The sequence below is a fragment of the Chiloscyllium plagiosum genome, chromosome 29, assembly GCF_004010195.1.
Source record: "Chiloscyllium plagiosum isolate BGI_BamShark_2017 chromosome 29, ASM401019v2, whole genome shotgun sequence".
Taxonomy (NCBI): domain Eukaryota; kingdom Metazoa; phylum Chordata; class Chondrichthyes; order Orectolobiformes; family Hemiscylliidae; genus Chiloscyllium; species Chiloscyllium plagiosum.
Genome location: NC_057738.1, coordinates 9,644,745 through 9,662,719, shown reverse-complemented (window position 1 = coordinate 9,662,719; position 17,975 = coordinate 9,644,745). Strand labels below are relative to the sequence as shown.

The 17,975-nt window shown below is 37.9% G+C and overlaps 1 protein-coding gene across 7 annotated transcripts in view; it reads left to right on the top strand.

Annotated features, from left to right (window-relative positions):
• Nucleotides 1–17,975, top strand: part of kif13a (kinesin family member 13A) — a 329,481-nt gene that overhangs the window by 304,207 nt on the left and 7,299 nt on the right. For 4 of the 7 annotated variants that reach the window (XM_043719129.1, XM_043719127.1, XM_043719128.1 and 1 more), the window contains 5 exons: nucleotides 1,593–1,643; nucleotides 4,061–4,172; nucleotides 5,254–5,399; nucleotides 7,273–7,392; nucleotides 12,524–13,703. In XM_043719129.1, coding sequence (XP_043575064.1) covers nucleotides 1,593–1,643; nucleotides 4,061–4,172; nucleotides 5,254–5,399; nucleotides 7,273–7,392; nucleotides 12,524–13,703 — 1,609 coding nt within the window. Of the gene's footprint in view, nucleotides 1–1,592; nucleotides 1,644–4,060; nucleotides 4,173–5,253; nucleotides 5,400–7,272; nucleotides 7,393–9,930; nucleotides 9,991–12,523; nucleotides 13,704–17,975 lie in introns of those variants that run through there. The other 3 variants (XM_043719134.1, XM_043719131.1, XM_043719133.1) reach the window with 2 other exon arrangements.

The following is a 17,975-nucleotide window of genomic DNA, read 5'->3' as shown; positions in this document are numbered from 1 at the left end:
GGGCTTTTGCCCGAAACGTCGATTTTGCTGCTCCTCGGATGCTGCCTGAACTGCTGTGCTCTTCCAGCACCACTAATCCAAAATCTGGTTTCCAGCATCTGCAGTCATTGTTTTTACCTAGCCTTAAGTGTAGCCATGTCACCAATCTACATTCATATCCATTATGACACAAGAATGATAAAGATTCCTTGCAAGTTTACCAGATTAATCCTTATCAGAATAAGTGAACGACAGAATGTGTTTATACAGGAAGGCCAATTGAAATTATCCATATTGTCACCAAAGTGTAGCCATGTCACCAATCTACATTCATATCCATTATGACACAAGAATGATAAAGATTCCTTGCAAGTTTACCAGATTAATCCTTATCAGAATAAGTGAACGACAGAATGTGTTTATACAGGAAGGCCAATTGAAATTATCCATATTGTCACCATAACCACTTCATTTAACAGCAGAATGTTTCAAAGTCACCTGTCACCTGTTAGGGAAAAGCTCTCCCTCCTCTCCAACCAATTCATCCCCCACACAAAATACCTTCAATGACCAAGATTCAGCTGAACACTTTCAGACGTTGATGAAAGCTCTTACTGAGGGATCTGAAGAAATTGAAATCAGTCAGCTGGGAGTAAGGCACGACTGGCTTTGCAAACCATGGTCTGGAGTTGTTGTTGTGAAAGGTATGAAAGATAATACCTGACATCAGCATGCATGCATGTGCACTTCAGAAGGCTGAAGTTAGCAGCAGAAGCTGGACAATTGAATTTTTCTAACAGTTTGAGCTAACGCCTTTTAAATTCTTACCTAAATATGGCTTTCTTGACTTGGTGGCTGACAGTATTTGCAGTAGGCCTGTTCGTATTTCGGCCACTGGACTTCACAATGATTTGGGTATCATTGAACAAGTGTAGGCAATATAAATTGTGATCTTTTAGAAAATATCTAAGAAGTGAGGGACAAGACTGGAGTGGAAATAGGTGTCCTGTTCCTATATTATATAGTTGTCTCCTACTGTTTGCTGCAATACTGCATGCCTGCAATTCTATTTCATTACCCACTTTCTGTCTGAATTCGTGTTGTTGAAGGAAACAGCATGTTCTCTTGTTTTTTTTACAGAAATTAATATTGTATTAATTTGGTGTTTTTAAGTGTTCAATTAAGGTCTTTAACAGTGAAATGCAGATATGAGTGATGTGCTGATGCAAGATGTCCCATATTAGACATTTCTGAATGTTATCATTTTGTGCTTATTTGAAGACTTCCTGTATAAAAGATGCAAAATGGTTTTAATGCACTCATTTTTATACTGCTTAAATATTGCAAGAGACATAGTGTGCCTACTGCTTCTGGGTGCTATTTTGCTGAGGAAAAAAAATGAATTTTATTAGAAATCACATCTTTCACAGTATTTATAATAGTAAATATCAAGACGTATGAAATATAATATGCCTGAAGTTTGCAACCATGCTTTAAATGTGCTGCTTGAGTTTCACAATCTTAGATCAAAGCAGGAACAGAAGACATTGTGGGGCAAGGAGTGATTATTCAAAAATCTCTCATCTATGTTTTGTTATATCTGATTTCTACAGGTTTCCAGTAATCGATCAGAACTTTCTGGATATGAAGAGGATGAGTACAGGGTATGCTACAAGGAGTTCTCAAACTAAAATTCATTTATGCGAGAGCTGTAGGGAAATCACAACAAAGAGCCTGAAATCTGTGATATAACAGGTGGATAGCCTCAGAATAATTTGTAACAATATCAGAGAATCTGATTTTCTGTTCCATTTTTTAATGAATGGAAAAGTGAATGTGGTCGCCCTATTATTTCCCAACCTTTAAATTGTGGCATAAGGTCTGGAATTTAGTGCTGAGATTAGTAAGCAATCTAATTTTGAGCTAGAGCACTGAACCTGAACTAAAACAGTATTCAACAGCTGCCTGTCACAAATCTGCTGAAGGCAAGAAAGACTATTTCAAGAAGAAACTATGGAGGCCAGATAAATTCAGGAAGGTACATGCTTATACCTTTCCATAGGTGAAGTGACTTAAAGTTAAAGTTGCAACAACCCATCTCTAGTCAAGGGACCAGCCAGAATTAAGAACTTTGCCAGTCTTTTGGTTCAGGAGTCATTAGCGTCCTAGCATTGGAGCAGTGAACAAAGTTGAACACAAGCCAAGTCATTGATTGTATTTAAAACAGAGATATTAGGTTCCTGATTAGTAATGGAGTCAAGAATTATGAGGAGAAGACAGGAGAATGGTGTTGAAAAACCTATCAGACATGATCAAATGGTCGAACAGACTCAATTGGCTAAATGGCCTAATTCTGCTATACCTTATTGTCTAATGGGTCAGCAGTATTAAGGCTGCGACTGGAAATAGATGATACATCCTCCAAAATCAAGACCACCGAAGTTAAGGAGCATCAGCCTGTAAAGGAACACAGAGTTACAGGTATCAGAGGAGAAGGACAAATAATAAGAAAGAGACACTGCTCTGAATGTAGGAGCTTTGGGAAAAGCGAAGAAAATGTAGAGGTAACTGATAACTGTTGTACATTGCCGCTGCAATTCTTTCAGCAGAGAGTCACAGATGTGTATACTCTTGTCAGTGCAAATTTCTGTGGCATTTCGCAGGTTGCTGTGCACCAAAACGTCACCCAGATGACAAATACACACATCCAATTCACAACTGATGAGGTTTTGCAGGCTGTGGTGAGTGGGACCGTTCCTGAATTGGTCAGGTGGTGCCCTCCAGTACCCTCCTGCAAGGATCTCTGATGTTGTTGTGATCTGCTACACTGTCCGCAACAGAGTGGCCCAGAGAGGCCTGATTTTGAAACAGTGGAGCCCTGAGTATTGTAATTTATGCAGGGAGGAGCAGGAGACTAGAGTTGCTTTTTGGAATAATAACAGCCTTCCGTGATAGCTGCCTCCATTCCTGTCTAATTAAAGGTGATGGGGCAGAAAACTGTCTCTGTCAGATAAGGGCTCTCACACACTAAAATCTGAACTTAAGTCATTTTGGATTTCTGACACATATCATCAAACTCCCCTGTTTCACCTCTGTAATAAAAATCTATCCCATTAACTCAGTTCCTCTATCCCAAGCTGCTGCCTGGCCTGCTGAGTATTTTTAGCATTTTCTATATTATTTCAGATTGCCAGCATCAGCGGTGTTTTTTTTCTTTTGCAGTTGTATTATTGTTTTTTAAATAAAAGGACAGTAAAGTTAAAATTGATATAGACGAAGTCCTTTATAACAGTGCATGATACCAGTACTGATATGGCTGAAGTGCATTCCAGAGTACTTAAGGACGTGGTCCTAGAAGTAGTATATGTATTGGGGATCCTCTTTCAAGATTCTATAGACTTTTGGAACAGTTCCTATGAATTGGAGGTAACTAATATAAGCCCTGTATATTTTAAAAAAAGGAGGTTGAGAGTAAAAAACAGAATTATAGACTAGTTCACCTGACATCAGTAGTACTGGAAATGCTAGAGTTAATTATAAAAGATTCAACAGTCAAACACTCGGAAAGCAGTGACACAATCAGAAAGTCAGCATGAGTTCATGCAAAAGGAAATGATACTTGACAAATTGACTGGAATTTCTCAAGGAAGTAGTTCATAGAGTTGATACGGGAGAGCCAGCTGAAGTGGTTTCATAAAGCTTTTGATAATGCCTCAAGTGAGAGATTAATATGTAAAATTTAAAGCACTTGGCACTGGGTGTAGTATACTGACATGGATAGAAAACTGGTTGGCAGACAGGAAATAGAGTGGCAGCCAGTGACTAATGGATACTGCAGGATTAATGTTTGGATCCCAGCTATTCATAATATATATTAATAATTTAGGTAAGGGAGCTAAAGGGAGCTTTCTGCCACAGAAAGTCATTGAGGTCAAAATATTAATTGTGTTCATTAAAGGAGCATCTTTGATTTTAATAGTGGTGCATCTTTTTCTAGCCATTCTACACAACTAAACGTAATTGATTAATTGTTTCTGTAAATGCTATAAACCATTTATTTTTTTCTTGGTGATACTGCTAGGGTCGTTCAGAAAGTCATCATGATATTTCTGACTGCTTGTTCAACACTCAAGAACATTCCTGGTACAACACCCTACCTAAAGACTCTCCACGCAGGATGAAAGACCCAGGAGGTATATTATTATACATTTCATAAGACAAATGTATGCCCTATTTCATAGGATAGGTCATGGTCAAGTTTTAATATATAGATATGTTACAAATATATATTAATTTTGTTTTAAATTTCCACCATGTCAGGCTTCCTGGAATACCTCAGATCTGTGCTTCAAGTATTTCACTTCTGTCACTCTATTCCCTAATCCCCTCACTTCCCTTCCTCTCATTCATTCCTCTTTTGCCAAAAAAAATTAAAAGAAACTCTGAATATCAATAGAGGCGAAGCTGTCTGACCTGGTAGAAGTGATGGAGGTGAAGGGTGGAAAAACTTGATGACCTATTGCAGTAATATATTCATACACCAACAAGGTGATCATGTTTAAATCTAAAAATAGTTCAAGTTTTCTCAAAAGAAAATTATTAATTATAATTGCAGTTGACAGGAGTATGAAATCTCAATAAATGCAGAAGAAGAATGTTCAGACATTTGTGAATGCATTGGCTTTATTTGGCTTAGTGCCATTTTCTCTATGAAATGATCATCCAATGTCATGTCAAATGCCTCAATTGAACCTGGCTCCACCACTTTTCCAGATGGCATGTTTCAGATATGAATTAATTGCTGTGTCAAAAAGTATTTTTTCAGAGCACATGATTAGTTCTTTCTCAGCTTACATCCATGCCCTTGGAGTCTTTAACCTTTTAGACATGAGAACAGTTTCTCCCAATTTGCTCTGTCTCACCCCCTTGTGATTTTGAAAGCTTCCAACTTCTCCAGTCTGTCTTCTTTGATTCCAGCCATAAGAAACTTGAACATTCTCATAAACCTTTTCTACACTCTCTCCAATACTTTTACATCCTTCCTAAAGTAGGATGCCTAGAACTGTACACAGTGTTCTAACTGAGGTCTATTTAATGTCTTATACAGATTTAACATAACCACCTTGCTCCTGTATTCTACATCCCTATTGATAAAACCAAAGATGCTGTATGCTTTGAGTTATGCACTCGATCTGTGCTGCCATATTTAGTGATTTATGTCCGTATATACCCAATTCCATGGTGTTTTGTTCCTTTTGTTTCTTTCACTCATAGGTGCTCCACCAGACAGTCCTCATTCATTGAGTCCACTAAAAGCATTCTCTCCTCAGCCACCTAAGTTCCTGAAATCACTTATGCCTGTAAGAGAGGAACGAAAAGGCAAGCAACCTCTGGAAACCAAACCTCTCCTCGCGCATGAGGTAATAGTTAAAGCTATAAGCAAAATTGCACAACCTTTTAATATAGTGGAACTCAATTGTTGGAATTCCTAAATAGAGCTTAATACAATAAGGAATGTGGTTGATAGAGCTTAAGCCTTAATATGCGAGCCCCTGAAATGAGGAACAATTTGCTGGGTGTTGGTCATTCTACAATAAGCTTGCTATAATGAGTACATTATTTTAGTTAATAAATATTAATCTGTTTCCATGAAATTTGCAAAAGATGACTCTTTCTAAGTCATTTTGTTTTGTTTCATTTTCTCCTGCTACGTTTTTGTTGAATGCTTTTTTCAGTAGAATGACGAAACTTGTAGCTTTGATCACCACAACATGTATATGAATGTGTTAGCTTGGAAACTAGAACTTCAGCCTGTATGAATTGGGAAATTTGTCATTTGATAAAGAAACCTAACAATTCAATCATCAGATATCCACTTTTGTTACTACTACCATTAATACTTTTTCCAAGGTACATTCTTAGTAAGAAGTAAAGTGTCTGGGAGCAATGGAAAAAATGTCTGTTCAGAGTCCAAACCAGAATGTTAAAAAAAAGACTTGATAAATTCCACATTCCTCTTTATTACCAAAACAAAATCACACATTCTTATGATTTACCTCCATTCTCTCATTTAAATGGTTGGGACAAATGAGTGTTGCGTTGAACAATATAAAAGCTCAAAGGGTAGTTAGATCCTCTCAAACTGGTCTTGTGTCTTCAAATGTGTTGCTGTTTTTTGCTCAATGTTATGCACCTCTCAGATTCTTAACATTAAAACAGCTTTCCTGGTGCATGATGGCACTGTGCATTTGTTCAATCGTATTGGATTGCCTACGCATCTAGCTTACTGCTAGCTGCCTTTAGAGTCTGTAAGTAAAATTGTAGCGCATGCATAACAAATTTCATTACATCTGGTAAGTGGAAATGTTTCTGGGAGAATCTGCCATACAGTTCAAATTGATACCAAACCACAAAATGAAGAGTAAGGAGTGTTGTGATTAAAGACAGTTAAGCTTCCCTGATTATTTTGCTGTTTTTCTGATTTTTAAACTTAATACCATGCATCCACAGCATCCTTGCCAATTAGGAGGAACCATATGGACCTCCACAGATGTTGTTTATTTGTCAATATAGCAAAAATCACGATCAAGTGAAGGGATTATCCCATCATGAGACATGACAACTAGCTTAAGATAAATAACACCTTCAGAAGCCCAAGTTTTACTGCTAATTGAGATATAACTCTTTGTAATAACAGTGCTTTGTGACTTTGTTCCAGTAAATGATTATTGTTGTAGCTGCTGAATAAAATATAGTTTTACATTGAATATAGATGCTGTCATGATGTGATAAGAATGCAGATGACTGAATTAAGTAATCTGTTTTGGAACTAATTGGGTTAAATCTGAACATTCATTCACTTTCAATTGGGAGCTGTGTTTGCAGCAATAATACATTAAATAGCATGTTCCTATAGCTTTAATTGGTTAATGTGAATAAAGTAATTGTACCTTTAAGCAGCATGGAGAATGAAAATATATTGTATTTATATTGTATGCAGAGTACCACACCAAACCTATTACAGATGGCTGATAATTGATGACACTTGAGTTTGGTTCATTTTTATTTCTTAGAGGCCATTAGTTAAATAATTTTAACTCAACCACTCACATGTGATGAAGGTACATTTTTTTGTGCATGAATTGAATGTTTGTAAACCACCACAGCTTCTGTACAGCTTTGATGTTAAAACTATAGTCTTGTTGTGTGATTGACTAACTGCATGTTTGTAGTCTTGATTAATGTGTCATTAGCAGTGTGACATTTTTCCATTGTGTGTCTCGACCATTACAGAGCATGTCTCCCCCTCACGATAAAAGCATGCTGGTACATAGCAGTAGCAGTGTTGTGTCCACAGGAACCAGTGTCATCCCCATATCAGTTGAAAATGGTAACGAGAATGAGGACACATTTGTAAGTTTTCCTTTTATTAAAGTCCTAATACTTGGTGGTGGGATTAGGGTCCTTTTACTTGGATTATGGCTGAAGCATTTATGAATGCAGCTATAATGTTCTCTCTGCTCTGCAGGCAAGCTGTTTGTTTTCTTTCTAATATGTACTTATAAAAATATTGCAATAAGTGAATTGCAAAACTGTTGAGCATATAAATTATTTGAAACACAAGGGTATCCTGTATTTTGTAAGCATGATTTGACTTCTCTCGTTTCTTTCTTGTCTCATTTTGTGTCTGAACATAATTAGGGTCTAAATGCCCTATTTTGAGTAATCTTTTATTTTTAAATTAGATGCATTGCTTATAAATGGAGGAAATGAGCATATTATCATTGTTAATATGTTTGAAATTAGCTGCTAATAGAGAAATGCAATTAAATGCGATTGAAAAGTTACTATTCAAAAATATTAATTAAAAAATATCCTTTTCAGAACAGAGAATGTCACTATAAAAAATAGAGAATAATAAGGAAAATATGGTAGTTTCATGCCTAATAATAGACTTAAATTTCACTTCATAAACCATACTGGACTATAGGCCCTAGCTGTACAATGCACCTCCCCTTTCAGCAGCGACACAAATGTTTCCTTACTATTATGGTGGTGAGAGGGCATGTTAGCTTTGGTCGTTTTCCTGAGCACGTTTTTTTCTTGAAGGCTTTCAGGAAGCATTGGTGTAGTGGGCAGTATTATACAAGAAATGCCTAGTTTCTAAAACCTACTTGGAGGTACTTGTGTAAATAATTGACTCAGTTTGCCTGTTGTGTTCTGCTGCAGACTAAATTATACTCTATTATCTATATAATCTATAGTCATCACAAGACAATGCATGAGAGAAACCATTTTGTCCATCTTAATAATGCATCCAAAAATATTGAGTTGCCTAACTATACTAAACAGTTGTTTCTTTAATAACTCAGGCTGTCACCACCAGTATTGAATGTAGAAGTCCATGGCATACATTGTTTACTCTTGGAAAAAAAAGAATTATATATCAGTTCAAACTAATGAAAGACAAACTATGACCCCTATGCTATGCTCCAACAATTTAATTTAAAGAATTATTACACCTACCTTTTCTGTTAATGATATGCCTGTATAATATTGAACCTTATCTTTGTGTTGAAATGTTCAATTATCATGTCTTTCTTCATAACTTAGGGATCATAAACTGAGGATTAGCTGAGTAGCTCTACTCTGCACTTTGTGTGTGATGCCCTTCTGTCTCAAACAGGTTATTTTTCAAGATGCAATTCTAATCAGTGCTATAAAGTTGATCAATTCCTTTTCTGTCTGCAGTTATCTTTTCAGCTATATGGATCAGCATTCTGTTGTATCTGTGATTGCTGTCATACAATTTTCATGTGATTTGTAAGAAGTCTACCAAGGGCAGCATGGTGGCTCAGTGGTTAGCACTGCTACCTCACAGCGCCAAGGACCCGGGTTCAATTCCAGCCTCAGATGACTGTGCAAATTCCACAGAGACAAACATTCTCCCTGTGTCTGCCTGGGTACTCTGGTTTCCTCCCACAATCCAAACATGTGCAAGTTAGGCGAATTAACCGTGCTAAATTGCCCATAGTTTTCAGAGATGGGCAGGTTAGGTGCATTTAGTTAGAGGGTAAATGTAGAGTAAAAGGGTAGGGGAATGGATTTGGGTGGGTCAGTGTGGACTTGCTGGTCTGAAGAACCTATTTCCACACTGCAGGGATTCTAAGGCTACCATTGCTGCATATGATTGAGCAATGAAAAGTTTATTGCATTGGTTAATCTCATTACAATTTGTCATTATCACCAATGAATGGTTGGTTGAAATATATTTGCTCTGGATGTAGGTTTGTTCACTGAGCTGGCGGGTTCATTTTCAGACATTTCGTCACCATACTAGGTAACATCATCAGTAGGCCTTCATCTGGAGGCTACATCCAGAACCTCAACCTCAAATCTTCTCAAAACTCGCTAATGATATTTGCTATTTTGATATTATATTTCATTGCAAATTCAAAGTTTGGGTGAAGATTTGTAGCTCGGGTGCTCGTTGTTGTGGTTCTGTTCGCTGAGCTGGAAATATTTGTTGCAAACGTTTCGTTCCCTGTCTAGGTGACATCTTCGGTGCTTGGGAGCCTCCTGTGAAGCGCTTCTGTGGTGTTTCCTCCGGCATTTATAGTGGCCTGTCCCTGCCGCTTCCGGTTGTCAGTTTCAGCTGTCCGCTGTAGTGGCCGGTATATTGGGTCCAGGTCGATGTTTGTTGATGGAGTTTGTGGATGAGTGCCATGCTTCTAGGAATTCCCTGGCTGTTCTCTGTTTGGAAATTGCACGTTCTCCATACAAATACATTGCAGTGTTCGGTATTCTGTATACAGTGCTTTTTCAGAAGATTCACTGTCATTTCTGCATGTATGCCCCAGGAAACAAACTTTGACTGTTCTAGTATTAGCTGATGTAATTGTGTAATTAACTTAAGTTTCAGCAATCTGACGTTATTTCATTTGTTTATAGGTACTGCTGATTTGCAACAGTGACAATTAATCAGTTACCTTTCCAGTGTAGTTTATTTTCTGGAGGTACACTGTCCTAGTACTTTCCCTCTCACTCAACAATTTCTCTTTCTGAATTAAGTCTTCTGAATAATGGAAATCTGTTTTGGATTTTGAAAACACAAAATGGCTAATCAAAGACTGATCTTACTTTTGAAATAAAACATAACCAACCGACTTAAAATCTTCCAACATGATTCATTGATTTGTGCTATTTCAGCTGAGACAAAGTCAGACAATTCGGATGAAATAATAATGGGATAAATAGTGATTCCCTCAATAATCCATTGCAGGCCAAAAAAAGAAGAGCATTCCAGCCATTTGGGTTGTGGACTAAGCATCACAAAATCTCAGATTTGGTTGACTATTGTTTTATAGAATGCAACTCAAATTTTTAATTTTGCCTGGATTTTTTTAGTGCCACCCTGCATTGGTTTGAATCCCTTCAGCGATCAGTATCATAGAAAAAACATTTGATCATTCTTGATGCTTCCATGTACTGTCTTTGCAAAAGGTAAATAAAAGGTTAGTATTTCCCCAGCATTTTTAGTGCTTTTGAAAATAGCTTGGCTCATGCTGAGCACTTTCTCAAGATGGACATCTTTAAGTACTATGAGGGTCGAGTGGAAATATCTGTTTTTTCAGTCCTCTTAAGAGTAGAATAGTAAGATCACCTCAACATGTTTCTATTCCAGCACCATATGAATATATTCTGTCTTTCTTGGGCACACAAGTATGTTGTGTTTTCCAGTAATTATGACTTTTTCTTGTCTTTGTTGCTATAGTTTGAAATCTTTTGTGGTCTATCCTAATTAATGTATATTGTTTTTGATGTGAAAAATAACTTGCTCTTTTTTGTCTACTGCTTCAGGAGTGTTCATGGGCAAATTGTCATCTTTTAGTATGCAATGAATAATTAAATGTGGAGAGCTATTGACATTTGTAGGCTTTTTCTCAGCTTTCTAAGCCCGATACCTGAATAACTCTTGGCACATTTAGGTTTTAATTATCATTTTACAAGCAGTCTACATGTTTTAAACAAAGCCTCACCTTTGAAATTAATTTATTCATCACTTTACATTTTAATGTTGTGATTATGGTGGAATGATTCGTCAAGATTTGAAGTGGGAATGGTACAGCACTCTTATGCAATATCATTGGAAAAAATTGATCTCAAGATTTTTTTTTCTGATTGACCATTTTAAGATTAATTGTTGAACCGAGCTGTCTCCAAAAATTGTTTTAGTGGATTTGAGTTACATACCTATACAGTTAAAACATTGTCATATGTTGGTCAAGGGCCATCGCTTCTACCCTTCATTTTCAATTGTAAACTTCATGTCCGTTCATAAATTATGGGTTAGAAGCACATGATTGTGAATATGCTGCACTTCAGAACTTCAAATTTTTATTGCGCAAAGTCTTTCCACTTTGAAGATTTGCTAGTTGAAGAGACTAGGCATGGGAATGAGTTTCTACGTCACCTGCTTGACCTATGTTTGACATGATGAATAGGCTTACAACTACAGTTTGTACCATTTAAGGTTTGCCTTTATTTTATGGTATTCTTTTGTCTTACTGAACACTGAGTGCATACTAAGGGACCCCAATTTTGTTTGGAGATCTTTTTCAAGTGAAAAGTTTAAGTCAGACCCGAGTTCCTGATATGATATAAAATTATTTATATTTAAGTATAGTTAAGTACTTTTTAAAATTAAAAGTTGACAGTTCTCTGAAAGTAAAGAGCCTTTTTTGCATAAAGATGAAAATCAGAATTCATTTTGGCAGTATAATTAAGAGTTTTCATTCTGCCTATTCTCAACTTATCATTAATTTTCCAAATAATGGGAAAGTAGTCATCTCATGATATTAAATCTTGATGAATTATTTGCCTTACACATTTTGTTAAGGTGGCGAAGCATATTTCAGAAACTCACCAGAAATTGTTGGCGAAATTGATGCAACGAAAGTGGACAACTTCTGCAAAATTGTGGAATAAGCAGTACTAGATTCTGCTTGAACAAAGCTGTACACAAGTTGCAATATACTGTATGATTGGCAATATCGAACTAAGGGCTCATAAAATTGAATAAAATAGGCTTTTGTAAACTTTGGTTCTGTTCTGCAACCTAATATTAATTACAGATTTTCAACTTTATTTTAATAACCTTTAACCAGAACATTCACTTATACAAATTGCAGAATACATTTTTGCAGTGTTCCTACTTTCAACTTGTGTACATGTTTTTCAATTCCCCATGAATTGAACGTTTACCAGTCAGATGTAGATCACAGTATTTGGTCATACTGTGCAGAACATTCTACAGACAGAATATTGCTAAATTTTAATTGAACAATAGCATGACTTGTTCAAAGAAATTAAATGAGAGCATTTGGGAGAAAAGGGCTTTTAATTGGATAAAATCTGCAATTCTAAAAAATTAGCCAGAAAATCCAGTGTGGTGTCTGAACCAGTATGCTGCTTCACCTAATGTGATACTCATTTTCTCAATATGAGTTAAAATGTGATCATTACGCAAATATTCTTACTGCAGGATTCGGAAGAGGAGGACTATGAAGTGGAGAATCTCAACAAGAAAATCAGCAGCTCTCAAGGCTTTCATGGTTTCCAACCTTACATTCCAGAAGATTTTGCAGACTTCGATGTGTACAATGCAAGCCTTGAGAACAGAGATTTATTTTCATCTAAGCCAGAACTCCTGAGCTCTCGCTTCCTTGAAAATGAGGTTTCTCGCAGTCCAACTGCGAGCAGTATGACAAGTGGTTACATCTCCCACAGTGCCTCTAATGCAACACTTTCTGATGTGGTATTTACTGGTACTGAGAACACAGACCAGCTTAGTAACCAGACACGACACTCTGACCTTCGGGATACTGTGGCACAAGTTTGTCTGTCTAATGTAAAACTATCTTCTGAAAAGGACGATGGAATTGAGGAACAAAATACCGATTTAAAAGACGTACAGAAGAATGTGTCATTCCCTACAAACAGTGCCTTAGTGAATGAAACCTCAGTATTGCAACAGTTTATTGAGTCTAAATCCATACTTGTTTATAGAACACTTCCAGATATGTATTCATCAAATTCATTGCCCTGTACATTAAAACCACAAGGTAGCATGTCCGAAGATGGGGGAGATGATGATGATTTTTTCAATTCAACACTGAATGTAGATATTATCAGCAGTCAAGATTTCACAGATTTTCAGGGTGCTGAGGAAGAAAGAAAGGATCTTGAGCTACCTGATGAACTCATGATGTGCAGTACAGGTTCCTCTGATAACTCGAATAGACTTTCTGTAGATAGTCTAGAGCTTGATGAAAAATGGCAACATTCTGCAGTTAAATGTGTAAATGATGTTTCAGAACTTCCTGAGGATTCTTGTAGTATGACACATGATCAATCACAGACTACTGTACTTGATAATAGATTAGCAAATACCTCTGAGAACACACTATATTGTGAGGAAGTTGACCCTGAAGAAGCTTTTGATAATGCCCCCAACTCAGATAACTCTGTTTCAAGGAACCTTTCAGATTTAGCAGATATTCAGGATAGTGCAACTGCAGAACAGGGTGAACCTCTACCAAGTTGGATCACGTTGGGAGAACGTGTATCGGTTGGAAATGACAAGAATGGAACCATTCGATATGTTGGCACAGTGGATTTCTCTACTGGAATTTGGGTTGGAGTAGAACTTGATTTTCCAGCTGGTGAGTCATCAAGCATATCATCTTCATTTGTTTTATCCCACATTAGACGTCTTGCATTATCAGGATCTAGGTCACCCATGGCTTACTTGAATTATGGAACAATATCAAGGGGCTAAGTGACCTGCTTCTTTTGTGATTTCAAGCAATCCATTTAATTTGAGGAATTCATTGGATTTGTGTTTGAGATACTAATATAATTTATAAAACAACAGAAAAATAATATTTATGACTAACTGAAGAGGGATGTAATGGACTTAGAGGAGATTGATGGAATGGGCATTTTATGTTGGTTGAATTTTTAATGTGGATAAATTAGTTCATAGATCTTTGGCAGAAGAATAAGGACAAAATATCTGTACCGAGTGATCAAACATTAAAAAGAATGTAAAAGCATGGAGATTTAATTCCTATTTATCTCCCTCGAAAGAAAGGAGAATACGTTAAAACTGTGCATTTAAAATAAAATATATGGAATCCTTGATTTTGTTAAGGGGGGCATGGGTATGAACAGTAAGATATTATATGAAACATAATCAAAACATTGCTTGGAGTCTAGTTAAAACATTGTGTTCTGTTTTGGCACTGTATTCACGAAAGATGTTAGGGGCTGTAGAGAGGATATGTAAATGATTCACCAAGACTGAGGATGAGAAACTTCTGTTTTAAAGATAAATTTACTCTTTTTGGTCTGTTTTTAAAAATAAATTTTGGTTATGATTGAGATATTTTGAGAAACTATTTCCAGTGATCGGAGTTATTTAACTGGACAGTACAAATGTAAAATCTTTACCAAAGGAAAGAAGGAGGGTGTTTGAAGATCTTTCTTCACATACAGAATGTTATTAGGACATGGAGTGTCTCACCAGAAATATTGTTGGATACATAATCGAAAAAGATATTGATAAATATTTTACAAAGAACGTAGCAGACTCATAGTCACAGAGATGTACAGCAAGGAAACAAACCCTTCAGTCCAACTTGTCCATGCCGACCAGATATACCAACCCAATCTAGTCCCACCTGCCAGCACCCGGCCCATATCCCTCCAAACCCTTTCTATTCATATACCCATCCAAATGCTTTTTAAATGTTGCACTCCACCACTTCCTCTGGCAGCTCATTCCATACACATACCATCCTCTGAGTGAAAAAGTTGCCTCTTCGATCTCTTTTATATCTTTCCCCTCACACCCTAAACCTATGCCATCTAGTTCTGGACTCCCCCACCCCAGGGAAAAGACTTTGTCTATTTATCCTATCCATGTCCCTCAAAATTTATCAACCTCTGTAAAGTCAACCTTCAGCCTCCAACGCTCCAGGGAAAACAGCCATAGCTTATTCAGCCTCTCCCTATAACTCAAATCCTCCAACCCTGGCAACATCCTTGTAAATCTTTTCTGAACCCTTTCACGTTTCACAACATCTTTTCGATAGGAAGGAGACCAGAATTGAATTGCACGCAATATTCCAACAATGGCCTAACCAATGTCCTGTACAGCCGCAACATGACCTCCCAGCTCCTGTACTCCATACCCTGACCAATAAAGGAAAGCATACCAAACGCCTTTTTCAACCTTCTTTGCTAGGAGAAAGTGAGGACTGCAGATGCTGGAGATCAGAGCTGAAAATGTGAAGAAGGGCTCATGCCCAAAATGTCAATTCTCCTGCTCCTTGGCTGCTGCCTGACCTGTGCTTTTCCAGCAACACATTTTCAGCTCTAACCTTCTTCGCTGTCCACTACACCTCCAACTTTGATGTTATCAGCAAACTTACTTACTTACACCTCTTATGCTCACATCCAGATCATTTATATAAATGATAAAAAGTAGCACTGATCCTTGTGGCACTCCACTAGTCACAGGTCTCCAGTCTGAAAAACAACCCTCCACCACTACCCTCTGTCTTCTACCTTTGAGCCTGTTTTGTATCCAAATAGTGATTTCTCCCTGTGTTCCATGAGATCTAACCTTGCTCACCAGTCTCCCATGGGGAACCTAGTTGAACACCTTACTGAAGTCTGTATAGATCATATCTATCACTCTGCCCTCATAAATCCTCTTTGTTACTTCTTCAAAAAACTCAATCAAGTTTGTGAGACATGATTTCCCACGCACAAAGCCATGTTGGCTATCCCGGAACAGTCCTTGCCTTTCCAAATACATGTACATCCTGTCCCTCAGGATCCCTCCAACCTCTTGCCCACCACCGAGGTCAGACCCACTGGTCTATAGTTCCCTGGCTTGTCTTTACCACCCTTCTTAAAACAGTGGCACCACGTTTGCTAACCTCCAGTCTTCCGGCACCTCACCTGTGACTATCGATGATACAAATATCTCAGCAAGAGGCCCAGCAATCACTTCCCTAGTTTCCCACAGAGTTCTAGGGTATACCTGATCAGGTCCTGGGGATTTATCCACTTTTATGCATTTCAAGACATTCAGCACTTCCTCCTCTGTAAAATGAACATTTTTTCAAGATGTCACCATCTATTTCCCTATATCTTCCATGTCTTTTTCCGCAGTAAATACTGATGAAAAATACTCATTTCGTATCTGCCCCATTTCCTGCGGCTCCACACAAAGGCCGCCTTACTGATCTTTGAGGGGCCCTATTCTCTCCCTAGTTACCCTTTTGTCCTTGATGTATTTGTAAAAATCCTTTGGATTCTCCTTAACTCTATTTGCCAAAGCTATCTCATGTCCCCTTTTTGCCCTCCTGATTTCCCTCTTAAGTATACTTCTATTGCCATTATACTCTTCTAAGGATTCACTCAATCTCTCCTGTCTATACCTGACATATGCTTTCTTAACCAAACCCTCAGTTTCTTCAGTCATCCAGCATTCCCTATGCCCACAGCCTTTCCTTTCACCCTAACAGGAATACACTTTCTCTGGACTCTCGTTATCTCATTTCTGAGGGCTTCCCATTTTCCAGCCATCCTCTTACCAGTGAACATCTGTGCCCAATCAGCTTTTGAAAGTTCTTGCCTAATACCGTCAAAATTGGCCTTGCTCCAATTTAGAACTTCAACTTTTAGATTTGGTCTATCCTTTTCCATCACTTTTTTAAAACCAATAGAATTATGGTCGCTGGCCCCAAAGTGTTTCCCCACTGACACCTCAGTCATCTAAGCTGCCTTATTTCCCAAGTATAGATCAAGTTTTGCACCTTCTCTAGTAGGTACACCACATACTGCTTTTGAAAGTTCTTGCCTAATACCGTCAAAATTGGCCTTGCTCCAATTTAGAACTTCAACTTTTAGATCTGGTCTATCATTTTCCATCACTTTTTTAAAACCAATTGAATTATGGTCGCTGGCCCCAAAGTGTTTCCCCACTGACACCTCAGTCATCTAAGCTGCCTTATTTCCTAAGTATAGATCAAGTTTTGCACCTTCTCTAGTAGGTACATCCACATACTGAATCAGAAAAGTTTCTTGTACACACTTAACAAATTCCTCTCCATCTAAACCCTTAGCACTATGGCAGTCCCAGTCTACGTTTGGAAAGTTAAAATCCCCTACCATAATCACCCTATTATTCTTGCAGATAACTGAGATCTTCTAAGTTTGTTTTTCAAATTCCCTCTGACAATTAGGGGGTCTATAATACAATCCCAATAAGGTGATCGTCCCTTTCTTATTTCTCAGTTCCACCCAAATAACTTCCCTGGATGTATTTCTGGGAATACCTCCCTAAGTACAGCTGTAATGCTATCCCTTATCAAAAATGCCACCCCCCACTCCTCTCTTGCCTCCCTTGCTATCCTTCCTGTAGCATTTGCATCCTGGAACATTAAGTTGCCAGTCCTGTCCATCCCTGAGCCATGTTTCTGTAATTGCTATGAAATCCCTGTCCCATGTTCCTAACCATGCCCTGAGTTTGTCTGCCTTCCCTGGTAGGTCTCTTGCATTGACATAAATGCAGTTTTATTTATCAGTCCTATCTTGTCTGCTTTGTCCCTGCCTGCCCTGACTGTTCGACTCGCCCTTGTTCTCAACTGGGTAAAAACAATGACTGCAGATGCTGGAAACCAGATTCTGGATCAATGGTGCTGGAAGAGCACAGCAATTCAGGCAGCATCCGAGGACCTTCAGCAAAATCGACGTTTCAGGCAAAAGCCCTTCATCAGGAATAAAGGCAGAGAGCCTGAAGCGTGGAGAGATAAGCTAGGGGAGGGTGGGGGTGGGGAGAAAGTAGCATAGAGTACAATGGGTGAGTGGGGGAGGAGATGAAGGTGATAGGTCAGGGAGGAGAGGGTGGAGTGGATAGG